The 22500-nt window shown below is 46.1% G+C and overlaps 1 protein-coding gene across 2 annotated transcripts in view; it reads left to right on the top strand.

The window, feature by feature from the left end:
* klhl32 (kelch-like family member 32) overlaps nt 1-22500 on the top strand; it is a gene marked incomplete at its 3' end in the record, with an annotated part of 76204 nt that overhangs the window by 41712 nt on the left and 11992 nt on the right. For both annotated transcript variants that reach the window (XR_014569074.1, XM_083761723.1), the window contains exons 4-6: nt 1421-1528; nt 11381-11479; nt 18817-19032. Coding sequence is in view for 1 of the 2 variants with exons in the window: in XM_083761723.1 (XP_083617849.1) it covers nt 1421-1528; nt 11381-11479; nt 18817-19032 (423 nt within the window). The remainder of the gene's footprint in view (nt 1-1420; nt 1529-11380; nt 11480-18816; nt 19033-22500) is intronic.

The raw sequence follows: 22500 nt of genomic DNA on the forward strand, positions 1-22500 counted from the left end.
ATGATGTCGTTAAACTTTTTTTTTTTTAAGATTTATTTATTGATAATGCAGACATCATCATTTACAACAATGAATTTCAGAATCATTTCTTTTTTTAAATAAGACAAGACAAACTCAAAAAATAAAAGACAAAAAACAGTAAAAACCAACCCCCAAAGAACCTGCCCCTTATCTTTTCAAACGTAGCAGGCCTTCTTCTTACATTGTACAGTATCTTTTCAGGAGTACAGTATGATGAAAGCTCATTCGGCCAGTGTCTCTGTGAAGATGATTTTTCAGATTTCCAATTAACCAAGATGATTTTTTTCGCAGCTGTACTGGCGAGTAACACAAAATATTCTTTGTTCAAATTTGTTGATCAATGTAACGTCACTCAGTAACCAAATTATTGGATCATGTGGTATTTCACGCAATGCATTTCTGAGGTGCTGCTGACCATTTGGTGCAGAAATCTAAAAGTGAAGAAAAGGCCACACAGGTCACACGATGCAAAGTAATGTATCCCAATGATAACTGAATGTAAATGGTTGGAATGTAAATGGTTGTCAGTAGTGTTTTGTTTTGTGCAGGCAGAGTGTTGACGCAGCAGCACAAGAACAAGCACTCCTCAGTTATTATGTGCTCCACATGAGATGAGTGTCTGGTTCAGAGATGGTGATTGCTACAGTATATTGACGGGTCTGCTCCAGTGGCAGGACTGGAAATATGCAAGGGGATAATCAGTAGACGCATTTCCAGACAACGTCGCACTGATAAGAACCAGCATGCGCGTGCAGGCCGGGGCCCAAAAGAAACCGGACACTCATTAGTCACAGACAGTGGCCTTGTGGTTGGAGTGTCCGCACTGAAACGGGGAGGTCGGGGGTTCGATCCCCGGTCGCGTCATACCAAAGACTGTAAAAATGGGACCCAATGCCTCCCTGCTTGGCACTCAGCATCAATGGGTTGGATTGGGGGGAGTCAAATCAACGAATCGAATGATTCCAGAGCGCGGCACGGCTGTAGCTCACTGCTCCAAGAGATGAGTCAAACTTCACTGCGGTAACGTGTGTGGCAAAATTGTACGACTTTGATTTTGACAAACGGAGTGCTCCCTATATACCATCACGGCACCAGAGCCTGCATGGCCACGCATCTGAATCCCCTCAAACTGTATTATTTAAAGCCCCGCCGTGCGAAGGTGGTGCGCGCAGAGAACGGCTGAGTAGAGCAGACCTCCAAGAAAACGGTCACATCTGTGACGCAATGTGAGCTTTTATGTCAGCTGTTCTCTCTCCGCTCACGGCACACACAGTGGGGGATCCCAGGGATAGATCATGGGGATCATGCGCATGGGGAAGGTCCATGACATTCCTACAGTTGAGAATCACTGTGTTGTCCTTTATTTTACCAGCGTGCTCTCTCTCTGCTCTTCATTCAGGCCATGTTCAGCCTGTGTATGGTGGAGAGTGAGGCTGATGAAGTGACCCTGCAGGGAGTGACCAGTGTGGGACTGAAGCACGCTCTAGACTTTGCCTACACCGGACAGGTGAGTCATATTATACGTCCACACACACATACTGTCAGGCTCAGGGCAGAATGCTCCTATCTCTGTTTTAATGCCCTATACTTCACTGGTTCCCAAACCCATCTGTGGGTCCCGGATACAGCCTGGTGATGCCAGGTTAGGGCAACTTTGACAATGGAGAGGGACACTATTATATTTCCACACTCACTCCAGAGGGCCAAAAAAATAGCCGATCTACAAGTTCAAAACGTGTCGCAGTGTGGTGTGTTTTCAGCTTGTAGATCAGCTATTTTTGCTATTATTTGAATTGAAATCCTGATTATATATTTTTTCTTTTAATTTGAATCCTGAAAAGTAACATTTTGTATTTCATTTCAAATGTCATTAATTATAGGTATGTTCACTTTAGAGCGGGTCATGTTTGCAAATCAATATTATATCAGTATTCTGATATTAACTTGAGGGCCACATTAAGTGAAGGTGGGGGCCGCATGTGGCCCCCGGGCCACCAGTTGCCCATGCATGGAGTAGACTTAGAGTATGGAATTTCATCATAATAAGGGGCAAGCCCACTTGACCTTTGGTGTCGCACATTTTTGAGGGCACAGCGGCCAACTGCCATGAATGATCCCAATGCTTACTTTTTGAGGGGGCGCTAGCCCCTCCTATGCCCTGCTGTGTGTGTTTGTACCATGGACATGATTTGATTGGCTGAGCACGGAATGTGATATACAGTATGATGATAAGAGCGTCCCTCACTCGGGTGCAGTACTTAGTTTAGACTAGTCATATCTCAAACCCTCACCCTAACCCTAACCTCCCACGGGGCAGCACACCTAAACCTAACGTTAACGCACCCCTCACCAACCTTAATCCGGTCGTTTTAACGCACCCCTCACCAACCTTAATCTGGTCATTTTAACGCACCCCTCACCAACCTTAATCCGGTCGTTTTAACGCACCCCTCACCAACCTTAATCTGGTCATTTTAACGCACCTCTCACCAACCTTAATCCGGTCGTTTTAACGCACCCCTCACCAACCTTAATCCGTTCGTCTTAATGCACCCCTCACCAACCTTATGTCTAACCAATGACTAGTCTAAACTAAGTATGCACCCCCCTCACTTTACGTGAGTGTGATTATTTTAAAATACAGAGTAAAACATTCAGAATCTCAACAAAATCAGCGTGGGGCACTGTGGCCTCGGGACCAATAAACAACAGCATCTGAGTCATTCCACAAAACCAGTACGATTTGGCGTCGCACTGCGACGCGTTTTGAGCTTGTAGATCACCTATTTTTGCTACAACAGTATAATGCATAATATTGCCCTCTAGACTGGAGTGAATGTGGAAATGTAGTGTCCCTCTCCATATTCAAGGTTGCCCACCCCTGACTAAGCAGAACACCTGCTTTTAATTGACCATGCAGTGACTTCTAGCCTGTGGCTGACCTTGTGTGCCAGGAACAAGCGTCTAATGAGCATCCTTGTGGTTTGGCACAGCCCGTGGCTCTGTACTGAGAGGCTTGGATGGATCCCTCATATAATAACATCACTTAATTGTATTTCCGCGGTGGAACACGAGCTTGGCTTGGAGACGGCGTCTGCCAGGCTGTATAGAAGTAGGTCATAGCAACAGGCTATAGCTCACCAGGCAGCGCGCTGCATGCTGATGTTGTGTTCCTGTTACAGCTCTGGTCCACATAGCTCTAATGCCACTGCATGCTGATGTTGTGTTCCTGTTACAGCTCTGGTCCACATAGCTCTGATGCTGTTGTGTTTAGAGCTGTGTTATACCGATGACTTCTGGGGCTCGCATAAATGCAGACCAGCCTCTCGTCTTTAGCGTAAATGAAAATAACGTTTTTTTGCTATACTCGCCAATACAAAGGAGGGTTGTGTCATTAGAAAGCCTACTTTCCTTAGTGGAAGCACTCTGAGCCCCCCCACCACACATATAAAAGGTACTTTTTGGCCAAAAAGGGATGTATGTATGTATGGGGGCACGGTGGCACAGTTGGTAGTGCTGTCGCCTCACGGCTAGAAGGTCCTGGGTTCGATTCCCACTCGGGATGCTGTGGGTGCTGGCGGCGTGTTTCCTCCTCAGTTTCCTCATCAGTGCCCATACCCGAGGCGGGGTTGGCACTTCTGTGTGGAGTTTGCATGTTCTCCCCGGTTGAAGGTTCCCTCACAAAAAACATGCAGTAATCCTGGTCTCTAAACTGCCTCCCCCTGGCCAGCCGGGGCGCCTGATGGAGGGGAAAGGAACTGGTTGGAATAACGTGTTCCTTCCACGTGCTACGTCCAACCAGTGAAACTCCCCCCTGTCAGGTGCAAGGTGCTTGGACACTCAGGCATGAAGGAAGCATGAGCTCAAGTCCCCATGCTCTCCCCATGTCCATATATGGGGACCTAACCTCGCCTCACCAGGCTTTCCACCGCCTCGGAGGAAAGCCTGGTCTCTGTTTCAAAAGTCTGTATGATCCGGGCTGGGGCCGGATGATGTGCTTACGTCATGTTGTAGTATTGTTTTGTAGTCATCAGGATGATGTAGTTACGTCATGTTGTAGTATTGTTTTGTAGTCATCAGGATGATGTGGTTACGTCATGTTGTAGTATTGTTTTGTAGTCATCAGGATGATGTGGTTACGTCATGTTGTAGTATTGTTTTGTAGTCATCAGGGTGATGTGGTTACGTCATGTTGTAGTATTGTTTTGTAGTCATCAGGATGATGTGGTTACGTCATGTTGTAGTATTGTTTTGTAGTCATCAGGATTCAGGATGATGTGGTTACGTCATGTTGTAGTATTGTTTTGTAGTCATCAGGATGATGTGGTTACGTCATGTTGTAGTATTGTTTTGTAGTCATCAGGATGATGTGGTTACGTCATGTTGTAGTATTGTTTTGTAGTCATCAGGATGATGTGGTTACGTCATGTTGTAGTATTGTTTTGTAGTCCCCAGACAGGATGAACAGGCGGCGACAACTTCCTTTTCCCTCGCAATAAAAGCTCTCGCTTACGAGAGCTTTTATTGCTTTTATTCAAACAGGAAGCAACAAACAGCTTCCTGTTTGTTGTAGGCAAACCATTGCCTACAACTTGACGTAAGCATATCATCCGGCTCCAGCCCGGATCATATACCAAAATGAAACGGTGCCCAGGCTAATGGGGACCAGGTTGGCGGGGGGTGTAGACCAGGGTCACATTAGATAATTGACACAGGGGTGAGAAATGTGTTATATAAAAATTATATATAAAAAAGGGATGTATGATGGAAGCATTTGGAAATTGCGAGGGGGAACAGTCTGGCAATGCAAGACTAGATGCGATCTGACACATGTCTCTTGCCTTGTCCTCACTGGGGATAAGGTCATGTGTCCGACCGTACAAGGATAAATGTGTTCGTGATGAGACATTGACGTACAGTAACAGTGTTTCGAACAAACGTTGGAGGGGTCTATGAGGGGGTCAACAGCAAAATAATAGCAATATTCAAGAAATGTGGGTTGAAATGTGAGTTAACTAAAACCCTAACCAAGCCAAGACAACAGCCATATGCCATAATGGTTACAGTGTACTGTATGCATTACATGTTATACGTAAAATAGTTGGGTTAAACACTGTCCTCAAGAAGGGAATTTAAAGTACACAATCAGAACAGAAGCCCGACACACACCGTCTGCGACCGTCTGCGGCGCGACGCGTTGCCGCGCGGCGCCGCCTGGAAAATAGAACTGGGTTCTATCGGCGCGCCAGGCGACGCGGCGGACAGAGCCGGTGTGCGTTAGGTTCATTGAAAATAATGGAGGCGGCTGTGTCCGCCGCGCGGCGGACACAGCCGGTGTGTGGTGGGCTTAAGTTAAATGTTGCACCTGTGTGAAAAAATACATGCCAAAAACAGATAGAGCTGAAGTAAACTGAACAGAACAAACAGTTGTAAAAATGGGATAATATAATTGTATATGTTGCCGAAGAGAGAATGGAAAAAGAGAGAATGGAAAATTAAATAAAGAAATCACACCCGTGTGAAGTGAGGGGCGCTATTAACGTCTAACTCATGTTGATTAGGTGATGTAATGGTGATATAAAACAAACGGTGCCAACACAAAGATTAACAATAAATAAAGAGACAATATGACATAATGAGGCACATTATGACGTGGATTTTCCCACAAAACAAACATTGAACTAGGGGCTAGCTAGCGCTCTCAAAAACAAGTACAAATACAAGTACAATAGTACAAACAAATACAAGTACAATTTTGCATTGAAATGGCCTCGTGACTTCTCAAAACAAATGTATTACTTGTTGTAGACTCGAAAGAAAAACATTTTTGACTTGGGACTTTCCTGTCTTGACTTGGGACCTTTTCCATGACGTTATTGCAAAATGCAAGTTGCGAGTTGACCTGTACTTACTGTAGTTCGCAGTTTCCCCCCCTCTACGCCAAATCTGTTTGCCGACGATCTACAAGCTTTTAAATCAGCTATTTTCAGCTTCTATCCCTCACAGAACAGAGACGCTAGGGCTCATGAAAGTGGTTACGTCTCGTCATAGCCGACAGCTCCCACCTGAGGTTGTGTGGGAGTTCTGACCGCTCCAGACCGTACTGAATAACTGCCGGCTTGCATAACGTCTTCAGACTAGGATTGAAGTCTAAGATGTACAGGTCATCGGCAGACGTGAACGTGTCTCCTTGGAAGAGGATCACACGATCTCCCTCCATGCCGCTGCACATCCAAAACCTCCGATATGGGCCGTTCACCTTGGGCTCAACCTTCTTCCAGTGGAAGGTCTCTGGATTGAATCTCCACAGATCATTGAACTGCTGGCTGTCGTCATAGGCACCGAATATGTACAGTTCTCCATTATAGGTGAAGGCTGAGTGACTGGCGTGACTTCTTAGAAGCGGGGCAGAAGGTGTGCTCTTCCAGAGGTTGGTCTCCGTGTCAAACACTCTGAGGTTGTTCTTGTGGATCCACTGCATCCCTCCCCCGAATACAAACATCTTTGTTCCGATGATGGTGGCAGAGTGACATTCTGAAACGGGTGCCGGAGTGCCCGAGGTGATGATTAAAGACCAGACCATTGTGGGGGTGTGCAGCTTGTACGTGTCATTGACGCCTCCCGTCTGGGTGATTCCTCCGTGGACGTACATGACCTTCCCCACCGCGCAGGCCGAGTGGCTGTACCTCCTCTCTGGGACAGTCCCAGAAACCTGGGGCTTGAACCATCGGTGGGTGTTGACATGGAACGCATAGAGCACATTCTTGCAGAAGTATGTAAATTGAACCCCGCCCCAGACGTAGATGGTGCCTTTGATCAGCACGGCCGTGTGGTAAACGCGCCAGGAGGGAACCTGAAATGCGTCGTTTCCTCGTTCACCCGTCACCGGGGGCAACAGTATCCAGAGTAAAGACACTGTGTTGAAGATGTGCACCTTCATCTGATTTATGTTTCCCGTGTGGGAGCGTCCAAACGAGTACACCTTGTACCCTACGGCCACAGCAACGCCCTCCGGGCCTCCTGTCTTATTGGTCACTGTGCATCGCAACATCTCCCTCTTTCTCAGCTCTCTCTAGCCGTCTCAGTAATAGTAAGGAGTAATCTGCTCTGTGAGCACCCTGCTGCAGTGTCTTCTATAGGGCTCTGCTCCGTGAGCGCCCTGCTGCAGTGTCTTCTATAGGGCTCTGCTCTGTGAGCACCCTGCTGCAGTGTCTTCTATAGGGCTCTGCTGCGTGAGCGCCCTGCTGCAGTGTCTTCTATAGGGCTCTGCTCCGTGAGCGCCCTGCTGCAGTGTCTTCTATAGGGCTCTACTACGTGAGCGCCCTGCTGCTGCAGTGTCTTCTATAGGGGCTCTGCTCCGTGAGCACCCTGCTGCAGTGTCTTCTATAGGGCTCTACTACGTGAGCACCCTGCTGCTGCAGTGTCTTCTATAGGGGCTCTGCTCCGTGAGCACCCTGCTGCAGTGTCTTCTATAGGGCTCTACTACGTGAGCGCCCTGCTGCTGCAGTGTCTTCTATAGGGGCTCTGCTCCGTGAGCGCCCTGCTGCAGTGTCTTCTATAGGGGCTCTGCCACGTGAGCGCCCTGCTGCTGCAGTGTCTTCTATAGGGCTCTACTACGTGAGCGCCCTGCTGCTGCAGTGTCTTCTATAGGGCTCTACTACGTGAGCGCCCTGCTGCTGCAGTGTCTTCTATAGGGCTCTGCTCTGTGAGCGCCCTGCTGCAGTGTCTTCTATAGGGCTCTGCTCCGTGAGCGCCCTGCTGCAGTGTCTTCTATAGGGCTCTGCTCCGTGAGCGCCCTGCTGCAGTGTCTTCTATAGGGCTCTGCTCCGTGAGCGCCCTGCTGCAGTGTCTTCTATAGGGCTCTGCTCCGTGAGCGCCCTGCTGCAGTGTCTTCTATAGGGCTCTGCTCTGTGAGCGCCCTGCTGCAGTGTCTTCTATAGGGCTCTGCTCCGTGAGCGCCCTGCTGCAGTGTCTTCTATAGGGCTCTGCTCTGTGAGCGCCCTGCTGCAGTGTCTTCTATAGGGCTCTGCTCTGTGAGCGCCCTGCTGCAGTGTCTTCTATAGGGCTCTGCTCTGTGAGCGCCCTGCTGCAGTGTCTTCTATAGGGCTCTGCTCTGTGAGCGCCCTGCTGCAGTGTCTTCTATAGGGGCTCTGCTCTGTGAGCACCCTGCTGCAGTGTCTTCTATAGGGGCTCTGCTCCGTGAGCGCCCTGCTGCTGTGTCTTCTATAGGGCTCTGCTCCGTGAGCGCCCTGCTGCAGTGTCTTCTATAGGGCTCTGCTCCGTGAGCGCCCTGCTGCAGTGTCTTCTATAGGGCTCTGCTCCGTGAGCGCCCTGCTGCAGTGTCTTCTATAGGGCTCTGCTCTGTGAGCGCCCTGCTGCAGTGTCTTCTATAGGGCTCTGCTCCGTGAGCACCCTGCTGCTGTGTCTTCTATAGGGCTCTGCTCTGTGAGCACCCTGCTGCAGTGTCTTCTATAGGGCTCTGCTCCGTGAGCGCCCTGCTGCAGTGTCTTCTATAGGGCTCTGCTCCGTGAGCGCCCTGCTGCAGTGTCTTCTATAGGGGCTCTGCCACGTGAGCGCCCTGCTGCTGCAGTGTCTTCTATAGGGCTCTACTACGTGAGCGCCCTGCTGCTGCAGTGTCTTCTATAGGGCTCTGCTCTGTGAGCGCCCTGCTGCAGTGTCTTCTATAGGGCTCTGCTCTGTGAGCGCCCTGCTGCAGTGTCTTCTATAGGGCTCTGCTCTGTGAGCACCCTGCTGCAGTGTCTTCTATAGGGCTCTGCTCTGTGAGCGCCCTGCTGCAGTGTCTTCTATAGGGCTCTGCTCCGTGAGCACCCTGCTGCAGTGTCTTCTATAGGGGCTCTGCTCCGTGAGCACCCTGCTGCAGTGTCTTCTATAGGGCTCTGCTCCGTGAGCGCCCTGCTGCAGTGTCTTCTATAGGGCTCTGCTCTGTGAGCGCCCTGCTGCAGTGTCTTCTATAGGGCTCTGCTCCGTGAGCGCCCTGCTGCTGCAGTGTCTTCTATAGGGCTCTGCTCCGTGAGCGCCCTGCTGCTGCAGTGTCTTCTATAGGGGCTCTGCTCCGTGAGCACCCTGCTGCAGTGTCTTCTATAGGGCTCTGCTCCGTGAGCACCCTGCTGCAGTGTCTTCTATAGGGGCTCTGCTCCGTGAGCACCCTGCTGCAGTGTCTTCTATAGGGCTCTACTACGTGAGCACCCTGCTGCTGCAGTGTCTTCTATAGGGCTCTGCTCCGTGAGCGCCCTGCTGCAGTGTCTTCTATAGGGCTCTGCTGCGTGAGCGCCCTGCTGCTGCAGTGTCTTCTATAGGGCTCTGCTCCGTGAGCACCCTGCTGCAGTGTCTTCTATAGGGCTCTGCTCCGTGAGCGCCCTGCTGCAGTGTCTTCTATAGGGCTCTGCTCCGTGAGCACCCTGCTGCAGTGTCTTCTATAGGGCTCTGCTCTGTGAGCGCCCTGCTGCTGCAGTGTCTTCTATAGGGCTCTGCTCTGTGAGCGCCCTGCTGCTGTGTCTTCTATAGGGCTCTGCTCTGTGAGCGCCCTGCTGCAGTGTCTTCTATAGGGCTCTGCTCCGTGAGCACCCTGCTGCAGTGTCTTCTATAGGGGCTCTACTACGTGAGCGCCCTGCTGCAGTGTCTTCTATAGGGCGACCACGGCTCTGGTGTGACGTCACGTCACACGCAACACAAAGCGTTGCCATGCATGCCTGACGTTGAGTCTTCAGCCGATGTGATGATGTGACATTACATTTGACAAAAGTCTGCATTTTCCCTTCTCATAACTTGCTCAATTCTTAACCGATTTTCAAACAGTTTCAAACATCTTTTGTCCCCACACGTCTCAAGATTTGCCATTGACAATGAAAGGGGAATTCCGGTCTTAATGTCCGCTAAATCTTATCCCCGCCCGTCTCAATATTTGCCATTGACAATGAATTCTGCTAAATATGATGTAAATTAAACATCAAAATATTAAACTCCATTGACATTGAAGGGAAAATTGACCTCATTTGTAAACGAGTAAATCACCCAACCAATCACAGGTAACAGGCATTCTGATTGGCCAGTATGAGATGATGCATGATGATGTATGATGATAAGAGCTGATAATTCCGCTAAATATGACGTAAAGTAAACATCAAAATATTAAACGCCGCATTGCCATTGAAGGGAAAGCTTACGTCATATGTAAACGAGCACATCTGCTAGCCAATCACATGTTGGTGGGAGCGCTTGGCCAATAAGGGACCACCTCATGTACATAATGAAGGTCAAAAGTACAGTATTTGTCTTTGAAATGTAGTGGAATGAATGTCAAGTATCCAAAAGTACAAAATACTGGGGTAAAGTACAGATAACCCAAAAAGGAATGTACTTGAGGACCAGTACTCGAGTATAGTTGTGTACTACCTTTTGAATTGTTTTCTCCCCACCACACTGCTAACCCCTCTCTCCTCTCCTTTCTGCTCTGTGTCAGATCAGATGGTGTTGGAGCCTGGGGTGGTTCAGGACTAACCTCTCTCTCTCTCTCTCTCTCTGGTCTGTGTTGGAGTCTGGGGTGGTTCAGGACTAACCTCTCTCTCTCTCTGGTCTGTGTTGGAGTCTGGGGTGGTTCAGGACTAACCTCTCTCTCTCTCTGGTCTGTGTTGGAGTCTGGGGTGGTTCAGGACTAACCTCTCTCTGTGGTCTGTGGTGGAGCCTGGGGTGGTTCAGGACTAACCTCTCTCTCTCTCTCTGGTCTGTCAGATCGTGTTGGAGCCTGGGGTGGTTCAGGACTAACCTCTCTCTCTCTCTCTGGTCTGTCAGATCGTGTTGGAGCCTGGGGTGGTTCAGGACTAACCGCTCTCTCTCTGTGGTCTGTGGTGGAGCCTGGGGTGGTTCAGGACTAACCTATCTCTCTCTCTCTGGTCTGTCAGATCGTGTTGGAGCCTGGGGTGGTTCAGGACTAACCTCTCTCTCTCTGTGGTCTGTGGTGGAGTCTGGGGTGGTTCAGGACTAACCTCTCTCTCTCTCTCTGGTCTGTCAGATCGTGTTGGAGCCTGGGGTGGTTCAGGACTAACCTCTCTCTCTCTCTCTGGTCTGTCAGATCGTGTTGGAGCCTGGGGTGGTCCAGGACTAACCTCTCTCTCTCTCTCTGGTCTGTCAGATCGTGTTGGAGCCTGGGGTGGTTCAGGACTAACCTCTCTCTCTCTCTCTCTCTCTCTCTCTCTCTCTCTCTCTGGTCTGTCAGATCGTGTTGGAGCCTGGGGTGGTTCAGGACTAACCTCTCTCTTTCTCTCTATCTCTGGTCTGTCAGATCGTGTTGGAGCCTGGGGTGGTTCAGGACTAACCTCTCTCTCTCTCTCTGGTCTGTCAGATCGTGTTGGAGCCTGGGGTGGTTCAGGACGTGTTGTCTGCAGGGAGTCACCTTCAGCTGCTGGAGCTGCTCAGCCTCTGTTCCCACTACCTCATACAGGTACAGATGATATAATAATAATAATAATAATAATAATAATAATAATAATAATAATAATAATAATAATAATGGTACAGGTACAGATGGATAGATTCTTTATTTTTGTGTCATGCACCCAAGGCGCCCAGCCCACATGGACTTATAGGACACACCATACAAATCATTGCTTCAATATTGCATTGTGTACAAGAAACGTTTTTTCTAGCTAATGGTAAGGTCCCAGAATGCAGCTGTGCACAAAAAGATCTCTGACTTTTGGATACATTTTGTCTAACATAAGGTTCAGGGCCATAATTATTTTTAATAAGACGATATGTTCTTAGTTTTGGTTTGTACCACAAATAGATATTCGATTAGATAGATAGTTTTTATTTATTAAAGTGTCCTACAACATAAGATGCCCAGCCCACACAGGCTAACAAGACACTCACACAATGTACATTTACTCAATGATACACCATAAACAAAGTACATAAACAGTTGCTTATGGAGACATCGTTCTCCAACGTACCTCATACAGGTAAACAAAATATATACTCTGTTCCCACTACCTCATAACAGGTACACACACAGGACACACAGTACTGTGCACGGAGAACAAACACACATACGTGAGTGTTAATCCGTCCGTGCACTCACATTCCCCCACCACACGTGCCTCGTACGGTGCCGTGTGCACACAACCACACACATGGAGAACACACAACAACACCAACAACAGAAGCAGATTTACACACGCGGCTCAACAACACTGCATGTATTCCCATGCCTCTCTTAAAACGCTGCTCCCTACTGTTATAATTATCTACACAAGCTGCACACAGAGCACATGAGGCCACATAATCTCATGATCCTAGATATAAATTGGCTCAACAGTCATTACAGTGGTAGACAAAAAACTTAAATTATTGTCTCCACCAGGCCGAAAGCATGGGGGGAGAGTATGTTTTGCACTCCGTCCGTCCGTCCGTCCGTCCGTGTGTCCGTCCGTCCGTGTGTCCGTCCGTCCGTGTGTCCGCCCGTCCGTGTGTGTGTCTGTGAGCAGCTAATCTCCGGCACCGTTAACCCGGTCGATGCCAAATTTTGCACACACACTCCCTGGATGCCAACGATGAACCTCTGCCCCAAAATTTCCAGAATGGCCTGTTATAGCCGCTTTGTGCAAAACAAGTTTTTGCACAGTACACCTACAGATTTTGTCCAAACATCGCGCAAATTGGTACACAGTCTCTCTAGAGCCATTCAACGAAACGGGTCTTTCAGATTTCTCAGACTCCATCCTGATTGGTTAAGATTGGCTTCCAAAGTTCACAGTAGTGCTCAGTTTCAAACAAAATGCTGCAAATCATGAACACATCGCGTGATTTCCGTGAAATTGTGCACGCACATTCCCACTAGGCCGAGGAAGAAATGCCACATGAACAATTTCAACTCAGCCTCAAGGTGGCGCTATAACTGACCGAAAAGTGTTTTACCTCTAACTGCACGGATCTGTGGATAATTTACTTTTGTTGCCCTTTTATCCAACCACCAGATGAAGGCAAGCTGCAATGTCCTACATTCCTATCCTGGTGGAGACCTGTGCCCAGAAGGGCACTTTTTCTAGTTGTAAATCTGTCTGTTTGTCTTTATTTTTTAGCAAATGTAACGTGCTTATTCTCAACACGTCAATATTATATATTTTTCCCAGACATGAGGATTGTATAGCGTGTCTGTTCAATCAATCAATCAATCAATCAATCAATCAATCAATAAATCAATCGATTAATCAATGCAGACCAAGCATACCAGTAAGCCAACAAGCAACAAAGCAAACAAAAATGTCCATGCACATTATTAATTTCTGTATCTTCCCTTTCTCTATTTGATGTATGTACAGTATGTATGGACTCCACAGATTGTTTTCTTTTTACAATATAGAATAAGGTAAGAATAACTTAATAAAAATAGCTGACACGTCCACTGAAGTGTTGTAGGTGCAGCCGGACCAATACAAATGTAATAGAAGTCTGCACCCTATTTCTTTATTGATTAACGTTTCGACTAAAACATAAATCACCTTCAGAATGAAGCATAATAGTAGCCTAGGACGACACAACGCTAAATAACGCCTCAGACTAACCACCTGTGGTGGGCAAAGTACTCTAATGTTGTACTAAGTATCTATACTGCAATGTCACAAGTAGAAGTCCCATATTCAAAATGTACTCATGTAAAAGTAAAACGGTATCGGCATGTACTTACAGTACTACTGAAAGTAAAACATACTCATATTTCATTTAATAAATTAAACTCTTTTTGTTTTACACATTTTCGGCTATTTTCAAATGGCCGTGGTATGTAGTGGTTAATGTGTCTTTTGTTTTCTACTCAAAATTAAAATCTCCAGAGTAACTAGTAAGCTACGTTTTAAAATAGTTGTAGTGGGGTAAAAGTACTGGAGATACTCAAGTAAAGTGATTATTACTCATCTACAAACGGCTTATAAATGTTTATAAATGCTTTATAACAGGTCGTTATTGTAAAGTACTACCAAAATACCTCAAAAGTGTACTTAAGTACAGTACTTAAATACAGTACTAAATATACTTAGGTACTTTCCACCACTGCTAACCATGCACTAATCAGTGCTGGGCAAACAGGTGCAGTTATGTGTTCTGAGTGCCTATTAGTCCTGCTCAAGTTCAAATATTTCATGTCAAGGACCCCAACAATGATATGTGATTGGCCACTGACCCCCATAATGATATGTGATTGGCCACTGACCCCCATAATGATATGTGATTGGCCACTGACCCCCATATGAAAATACGTTGTCCAAAAAAAATGTTCGCTCTGAAAGAATATTATATTCAAAGATTTGTGCCGCATTTTCACGATTTTCCAAAAATAGCAGATCTACAAGCTTGTAGATCTTGTAGATGTACTGTAGATGTACAGTAAATAAACGGTAGACAACTATATAAAATGGTAAATGGTGCATTTATATAGCGCCTTTATCCAAGGCGCTTTACAGAGATTGTGCATTACATTCACCCGTTCACACACACATTCATACACCGATGGCAGCGGAAACCATGCAAGGCACCAACTAGCACATCGGGAGCAATTAGGGGTTCAGTGTCTTGCTCAAGGACACTTCGGCAGTAACTCTGGGGTAGCCCGGGTTCGAACTGGCAACCTTACGGTTATCATCCAGGCACTCTACCCCTGAGCCACCGCCGCCCCTATATATACAGTAAGTATACAAATGAGCATTGATTGGTATACAAATAACATTTAAGACAGTAAATGATGATGATGAAAGCCATATACTAATAGTAGGTTGATAATTCTACACTGAAAAAAAATAAAAAAAATCAATGACAATATCACAAAGCAGCACTCTTTTTCTTTCTTTTTGCTGAATGTGGTGGATTTGGCTGAGTGCATTGTGGGTACATTTCACCCAGGTGAAGGAGGAGGTAAAAGTAGAACCACAATATTTGGATTAAAGATGTAGTCAGTGGAGTAGAAGGAAAAGTATTGGAAATTGGAAATACTCAAGCAAAGTACATATACCTCAGAATTGTACTCGTGTACATCACTTAAGTAAATGTACTTAGTTACTTTCCACCACTGGCAGTGTGATCTGATTACTAGTATAATTATGTTTGTAGTGAGTAGAGTTACATCATGGTATGGACTATGCTCACGTATGCCACCTGGTGGTCAAATGTGTTTTCATTCCAAGAAATAGCTGTCACTAAAAGACACTAAAATCTTCTTAATTCATCCACAAACCCAGAGATGTGCTGTGGATCTTTAGTGGGGCTTACAATACGCTGCGTGCACAAGCTTGCGAGCAGTCACCGATTGAAATAACCTCTTAAATGTATGTATTTAATGTAGGCCTAATGCATTTATTAACCCACAATATACTATACAATTTTATTCTATTTATTTGCATAATGGGCAAACTTTTGTGTTGTCATAATTATGCATTTATCTTGCAAATGTCACCAGCTCAGTGGCCTTGTGGTTAGAGTGTCCGCCCTGAGACTGGGAGGTCGGGGTTCAATCCCTGGCCGGTCATACCAAAGACTCTAAACATTTCGTCGACTAAAACTATGAGGAATGTTCGTTGACTACCTTTTTCCGCTGACGAAAACAAAATGGAAACTAAGCTATTATGACTAAAATAAGACTAAATATACTGACAATTTCGTCAACAAATAAAAACTAGACTAAAATGTTAGGAAGGGACTAGTGGACAAGAGATCCAGTATAAGTCATTTTACACTTGGTTGCATGCTGAAAACAGCCGAACTACAAGCTCACGTTGTGAGCTTGTAGATCGGCTATTTTCAGCAAGTGTAATATCAGCCATTACGACGGCATCAAGGCCCACTAAAACACATTTTAGTCGACTAAATCAACTGTAGATTTAGTCGACTAAAATCGCATGACATTTAGTTGACTAAAACTAAATTAAGTTTCATTCCAAAGACTATGACTAAAGCTAAATATAAATTTGTTGCTAAAAACAACACTTCTATACAGTCGGCTCACCCCTGCACAAACCTGGTCTGTCTGTGTACACTAGTGTTCAACTACTACTACACACTATCCAAAATATTAACAGAAATTTGTTACAATTATATTCAGTTTGGCTGTTCATATTTTGGGTAGTGTGTGCACAGTTGAAGAAAGACTTGGTGAGAATGAATTGCAGGTGCTGCAAATACCGATTATTTTCTTAATGATTATTGTATTGATTACTTCATTGTCACTTAATCTAATAATAATATTTAATATTACTAATCTATTTTATGTATCGATGACCGCTTAAACGTTATTTTATAGCCTACATAGTCGCACAATCGTGTCCAGCAATAGGGAAAATAGCAGGTCTAAAATCTTGTCGCAATGACACCTCGTGAACTATTTCTACTAATTTTGATCATTATGTTATGAATTAAATCGACATATTTAAAAAACTAACATTTCACCTATAATGACACGGCCAAAATAGGGATAATTAATCAATGATGAATACTGTATATATATTTTGTAGTTTTAGTTTGAATGAGGTGGAGGGTGGCACCCACACCAGTAGATGGCAGTGTTGTCCCACTGCTGTTTTCAACAGATCCCCTCCTGCCTGTTCTTCTCTATCTCCATGGAGTCACTTGTGGATGAAATGTGAAAGTTACATTTTATTTTACCACAGATAAATGGTTAACGTTAAAAGCTGCCGACAGTCACCATGCTGAACTCTTCAAAACAAATCATGCAGAATGCTGAGTGCCAATCTTACTGGGAGTGTAAATGGAACCTCGGCAAGTTCAGCAATTTTTTCATGTTTTTCATTTCCACTGAAAATGCTAAATGAAGTGTTTTTGAGCGGTGCTAACCACTCCCTATCACACGTGCGGCTTTGTGTGTATGTTTACCACAACCGCGTTTTTGAGGGGCGCCGCGCTAGCCCCTCCTATGCCCAGATTTGTGTGTCTGTGTGTACCAAATAATGATGATTTAATCGGCTGAGAATGTTTGTACCCCATAGTGATGATTTGATTGGCTGAGCACTGAATGTGATGTATTATGATGCATGATGATGATGATGATGATGTACAGTATGTGTTCCATTTGCACTCTCAGGCCTCATTCACACGTATCAAACACCAATCAAGAAAATGTTTTTTTTTTTTTTTTCCACATGGTTTGACCAAACATTTGTGTTAGATTGCTGATTGCTGGTGGTGTTCTGTCCCTCCCCCCCCGATCAAACAAAAATGTTTGGTCAAACCATGTGACTCCCATTGGAAAAGCATTGTGGTGGCCTAAAATAATGACCAAACATTTTCTTGATTGGTGTTTGGTACGTGTGAATGAGGCCTCAGAGTTACAGACCCATAAGGGTCCATTTGGACCCCTTGTGGTCCCTGGACCAGTGTTCTAGACAGATAGAGCCTCTTGCAGAGCACACAGATACTCAAATTACTAGAATAGAATTGAAGGTTGACAAGTATTAGGTCAATAGATCATTTATTTCCCCCAGGGAAGCAATGAAGTGGTACTGTAGTGTAGTCACAGTCTCACTGTGCAAGACATTTGTACTTAAACATGCATGGCTTCATCTTTGAGACAAGCATCTCTGCTGTTGGAAAGAAACCAAAAATGTTAATTCTTCAGAAAATGAAAAATATAAATTTCTCAGGAAATGAAGAAAACACTGCCTCATTAAAGTTGGTATTGTGACTTTATATATTGTTAAATACTTGCATGAGAGGTGGAGAGTTGGTGGAGTTAGCTGTGTTTTAGCAGACAGTTTGAGGGTCCAATGGAGTTAAGAGGTGTTGTCTGAAGCACTTTTTACTACTTTTAATTGGTTTAATATTGTTTTAACCAACACACAGATGTAAAGGGTGTTCAATAGCACTGATTTATGCAACAAAAACAAAAAAAATCAAAAACCTCAAATTGAGTTATGTGGCAGAGGCAAGGAAGCAACCATGTGCTCATGTAAAAAATAGTAAACAGGTGCTCCTGGGATCAATCAGGATAACACATCTATAGAACAAAGCGGAGATCCGGGCACACTTAAAGGTTAAAAAGGAGGAAAACGTTATTAAACCGACATGTTTCGACCTATACCGGTCTTCATCAGGCCCTGATGACGTTTTTTAAATCATAATATCTCTGATTCATGTTTTTTGCTCAAAACGAGCTTGATTTGCGCCTCATTTGTCTAAACGATATGATCCCCGGTTACAAAATGTATGTTTTGGGTGCAATTAAATAACAACGGCGGCACGCGTTTCATAGCGATAATTCACTTCCTGGGTCTCGGGTTTCAAACTAAGAGGGCTCACCGTATTAAATGACCGGGCGGCGGTCCTGGTGTACCCTTTTCAGACACCAGATGGGGGTGTCGGCGGTCAATGAGTTAAGTACAGTCCTGGAGCAAAATGTTTTCTTTGTTTTGTCCTCTGTGCGCTGTAGGAGCTGAGCAGCAGTAACTACCTGTTTGTTTTGTCCTCTGTGCGCTGTAGGAGCTGAGCAGCAGTAACTACCTGTTTGTTTTGTCCTCTGTGCGCTGTAGGAGCTGAGCAGCAGTAACTACCTGTTTGTTTTGTCCTCTGTGCGCTGTAGGAGCTGAGCAGCAGTAACTACCTGTTTGTTTTGTCCTCTGTGCGCTGTAGGAGCTGAGCAGCAGTAACTACCTGTTTTTTTGGTCCCCCGTGCGCTGTAGGAGCTGAGCAGCAGTAACTACCTGTTTGTTTTGTCCTCTGTGCGCTGTAGGAGCTGAGCAGCAGTAACTACCTGTTTTTTTGGTCCCCCGTGCGCTGTAGGAGCTGAGCAGCAGTAACTACCTGGAGCTGTACCGCGTGGCCGACCTCTTCCACCTGCCCTCCCTGGAGGGCGCCGTGGTCAGCTTCCTGGTGGAACACCTGGCCGAGCTGACCCAGAGCCGCCAGCAGGAGGCGCTGCAGCTGCCCTACCGCCTCCTCCGGGAGGCGCTAAAGAGCGACCGCCTCACCTCGCTCAGCGAGGAGGACATATGGAAGGTAAAGTGTGTGTGTGTGTGTGTGTGTGTGTGTGTGTGTGTGTGTGTGTGTCAATAATGATTATTTAGATCCTGCTGTCAAGGGAGGTGTAAGTACTTCTGAGGTCCAAATGTCCGCAGGTATAGATTGTGAGGACGGTTTTCGGTTTTCCAAGTGTTGGGTTCGGAGTTATGCCTAACTTGTACTGAGGTGGCCTGCAGCAAAGAAAATGCTGATCTGCAAGCTCACAATGCGTCACAGCGTGACTCATTGTGAGTTTTCAGATCTGTCATTTTCTGCTTATTTTCCTGCTGAACGGTTATGGTTAAAATAGCATTCATAAAATTGCTGCTCTGAAATGTTCAGGTCCTCATAAGTGCAATAACACAAACGTGTGTGTGCACGTGTGTGTGTGTGTGTGTGTGTGTGTGTGTGTGTGTGTGTGTGTGTGTGCACGTGTGTGTGTGTGTGTGTGTGTGTGTGTGTGTGTGTGTGTGCTTGCACGTGTGTGTGTGTGTGAGCACAGCTGAGTGTGAAGGTCACACTGCATCACACAACTTCCTCAGGGCACTGAATAAATCACCACCCCCCCCATCCTCACTGAGGAAGAGTGTGTGTGTGTGTGTGTGTGTGTGTGTGTGTGTGTGTGTGTGTGTGTGTGTGTGTGTGTGTGTGTGTGTGTGTGTGTGTGTGTGTGTGTGTGTGTGTGTGTGTGTGTGTGTGTGTGTGAGAGAGAGGCTGATACTAATAGTGAGTGAGCGAAAGTGAGAGTGGGTAATACCTCAGTCGCTGCATACTGTATATGGCGAAGTCGTGTGTCGAAAATGGCCGATAAATCTACAAGCCCACAATGTGGTGAGCTTGTAGATCTGCATGGATTTGCCTTTATAACCCATTCTGACCGGGCACCCATTTTGGTGTTAGCATCATGTTATGCTTTAGCTATTGAAAAATAGCAGATCTACAAGCTCATATCGCGCCACCGAGTGGCGCGATACGAGCTTGTAGGTCTGCTATTTTTGAAAAATCGAAGAGCGACTGACATTTTGAATCTGATCTCAGGTCAGAATGGGTTCATCAGACCAGTGTGTGTCCGGCGGAAACCTCGTATGAATCTGATCTCAGGTCAGAATGGGTTAAAAAGCATGGGGGGGGGGGGGGGGGGTAGAGCAGAAAACCAGAACTGCAAAAGGCACGCAAGACAGAAATGTAAAGTCAAAGGAAAAAAAACCAACAACAAAGAGCGAGAAAATGTGATTTCCAGAGCGCTAGACTGAAGCGAGAGGGAAGAGAACTCTGTGTGACGAAGACTGACAGCCAAACTATATCGGTGCTGACATTAGCGCCTGCCAAGCCGTGCCAACCCTCCTCTGTTTCACCTACCCTCCCCCACCCCCCCCCCCACACACACACACACACACACTTTTTTCTCTCGGACGGCGGCCCCCGTTCGCTTCTCTCGCTTCCCGTCTGATGCCCAAATTAACCCATTGAGAACTGAGAATGTCTTCTAAATCACGGTTTAATCGGTTTTCTAAAAAACCTATAATGTTTCTATATCAGTGGTTCTCAAACTATTATTATATGTAACTAAAATTATATGTAATTGGCTGCCGACCCCCATCTGAAAATATGTTGTTCCAGGGATCCCCCCCCCCAGAAGCAAAGATTTGAGTTAAAAAACGTTCGCTCTGAAAGAATCTAATATTCAAAGATTTGCGCCACATTTTCACGATTTTTCACAAAAATATCAGATCTACAAGCCGTGCTACAAGCTTGTAGATCTGCTGTTTTTCAACAGCTTAAGTATAAAACAATGGGTTTGTGTGGTTAAACGCTGTAAGGCGACACACACGCGTTCTCAGGTCCGAGTGGGTTAACCTTCCGGGCGGAGTGAAGGAGAGGAGCCGCGGTACGGAGCGCGCGGAGCGGAGCCTAATCAGGGGCTGATTATGGCGGCGGCCGCTCGGCTAAAGGGTCAGGGTAATTGTGCCATCAGAGGCCTGATTGTTTTCAATCAAACGGCAGCGGTGCCCGAGTGACAGCTGGGGGATTGGGTCCCCTGATGGAGCCGCGCGGTGGGGTCTAATCAGAGAGAGAGAGAGAGAGATAGGGGGAGAGAGAGATGGGGAGATGGAGAGAGAGAGAGGAGGAGAGAGAGATGGGGAGATGGAGAGAGAGAGAGAGGGGGCGAGAGAGGGGGCGAGAGGGAGAGAGAGGCCTATATTCAACATTTTGCTTGAGGAAGTACACAGGTTTAGGGTAGTGATGCGCCGATGTATCGGCCACATGATCGGTATTGGCCGATATTTCTGTTACCGGTCAATATTGGTAGCAGAGAGACACACAGGACATCCACACACACACACACACACACACACACACACACACCACACACAGCAAGCACATGGACTCAGAAACAGAGTCTTGCACAAACAAACACACGGTGCAAAGATGCTTTGTAACAAACAACAAATTAGACGCAGATGGCACTGTCTAACTGTTAGTGTGTTTAACTTGTTTGTTAGAATGTGTGAGTCACTGTCTGTTCTATTTACGCACATCCCATCCAGTACATGCACTAAAGGTATACGGTACGATACGTGTGTGTGTGCACGCACGTGCGTGCGTGCGTGCGTATGCCGGGTGTCTTGCATGATAGAATAACGTGCTCCCGTCCAGATGGTGTAGTTTGATTTTCTTCCTTTTAAGACGCCATGTTGTAAAGAAAACATCTATTGTTCACACATCGATTATGTATTTTAGAACCCCCCCATTTGAAAAGATGTTGTGTGAGGATGCTTGTGACGGTGTATTATGAATGATCAAGTGGGGCGTTAATTCACGGGGAAAGAAACGCGAAAAGTTAGTATATGGAGTTCTGAAAGCCTGTCCAAACCATTTTTTGACGTCGGAAAGAGCATGCATTGGCTCCGGGGGCTATGGGGGGGCTTTGTGGAGGCCTGGGGGGGCTTTGGTGGGGGGTGGGGGGGGGGGGGGGGGGGCTTTGGTGGAGGCTTAGTGACTGCCATGATGTGTGTCATGACTGCTCCTGAAGCTGTAAACATTTCGCTTGTAGATCTGCTACTTATGCTATTTTTGAATTTGAATCATGAAAAGTTACGATTTTGGACAAATGAGGTTTCGCAAGTCTAAATAATGGTTAAAGTGCTTAAAAGCTTAAGATTGCTATGAAGTAAATGACGTAGAACCACAGCACGTGCAGGACGGTCCTCCTCTTTAGTCAACAACTATTCCACAGTAGTCTTAAACTACACCTCCCGAAATTGAGCTGCCATTTCCGTTCACGAAAATATATTTAAAAATATCTTTTAGAGCTTTTTATTTTATTTACAGTTCTGCTAAGCAGCAAGCTATATACCGGTAGATGGTTTATATTAGGATACATTTTGCGCGACTGTAAAGATGAAACGGAAGTGGGGAAGAGGCTCCACTTCGGGCTTTATATTTGACTCGTGATAGAGCTTC

The sequence above is a fragment of the Protomyctophum parallelum genome (assembly GCF_964188405.1).
Source record: "Protomyctophum parallelum genome assembly, chromosome: 3".
Lineage (NCBI taxonomy): Eukaryota > Metazoa > Chordata > Actinopteri > Myctophiformes > Myctophidae > Protomyctophum > Protomyctophum parallelum.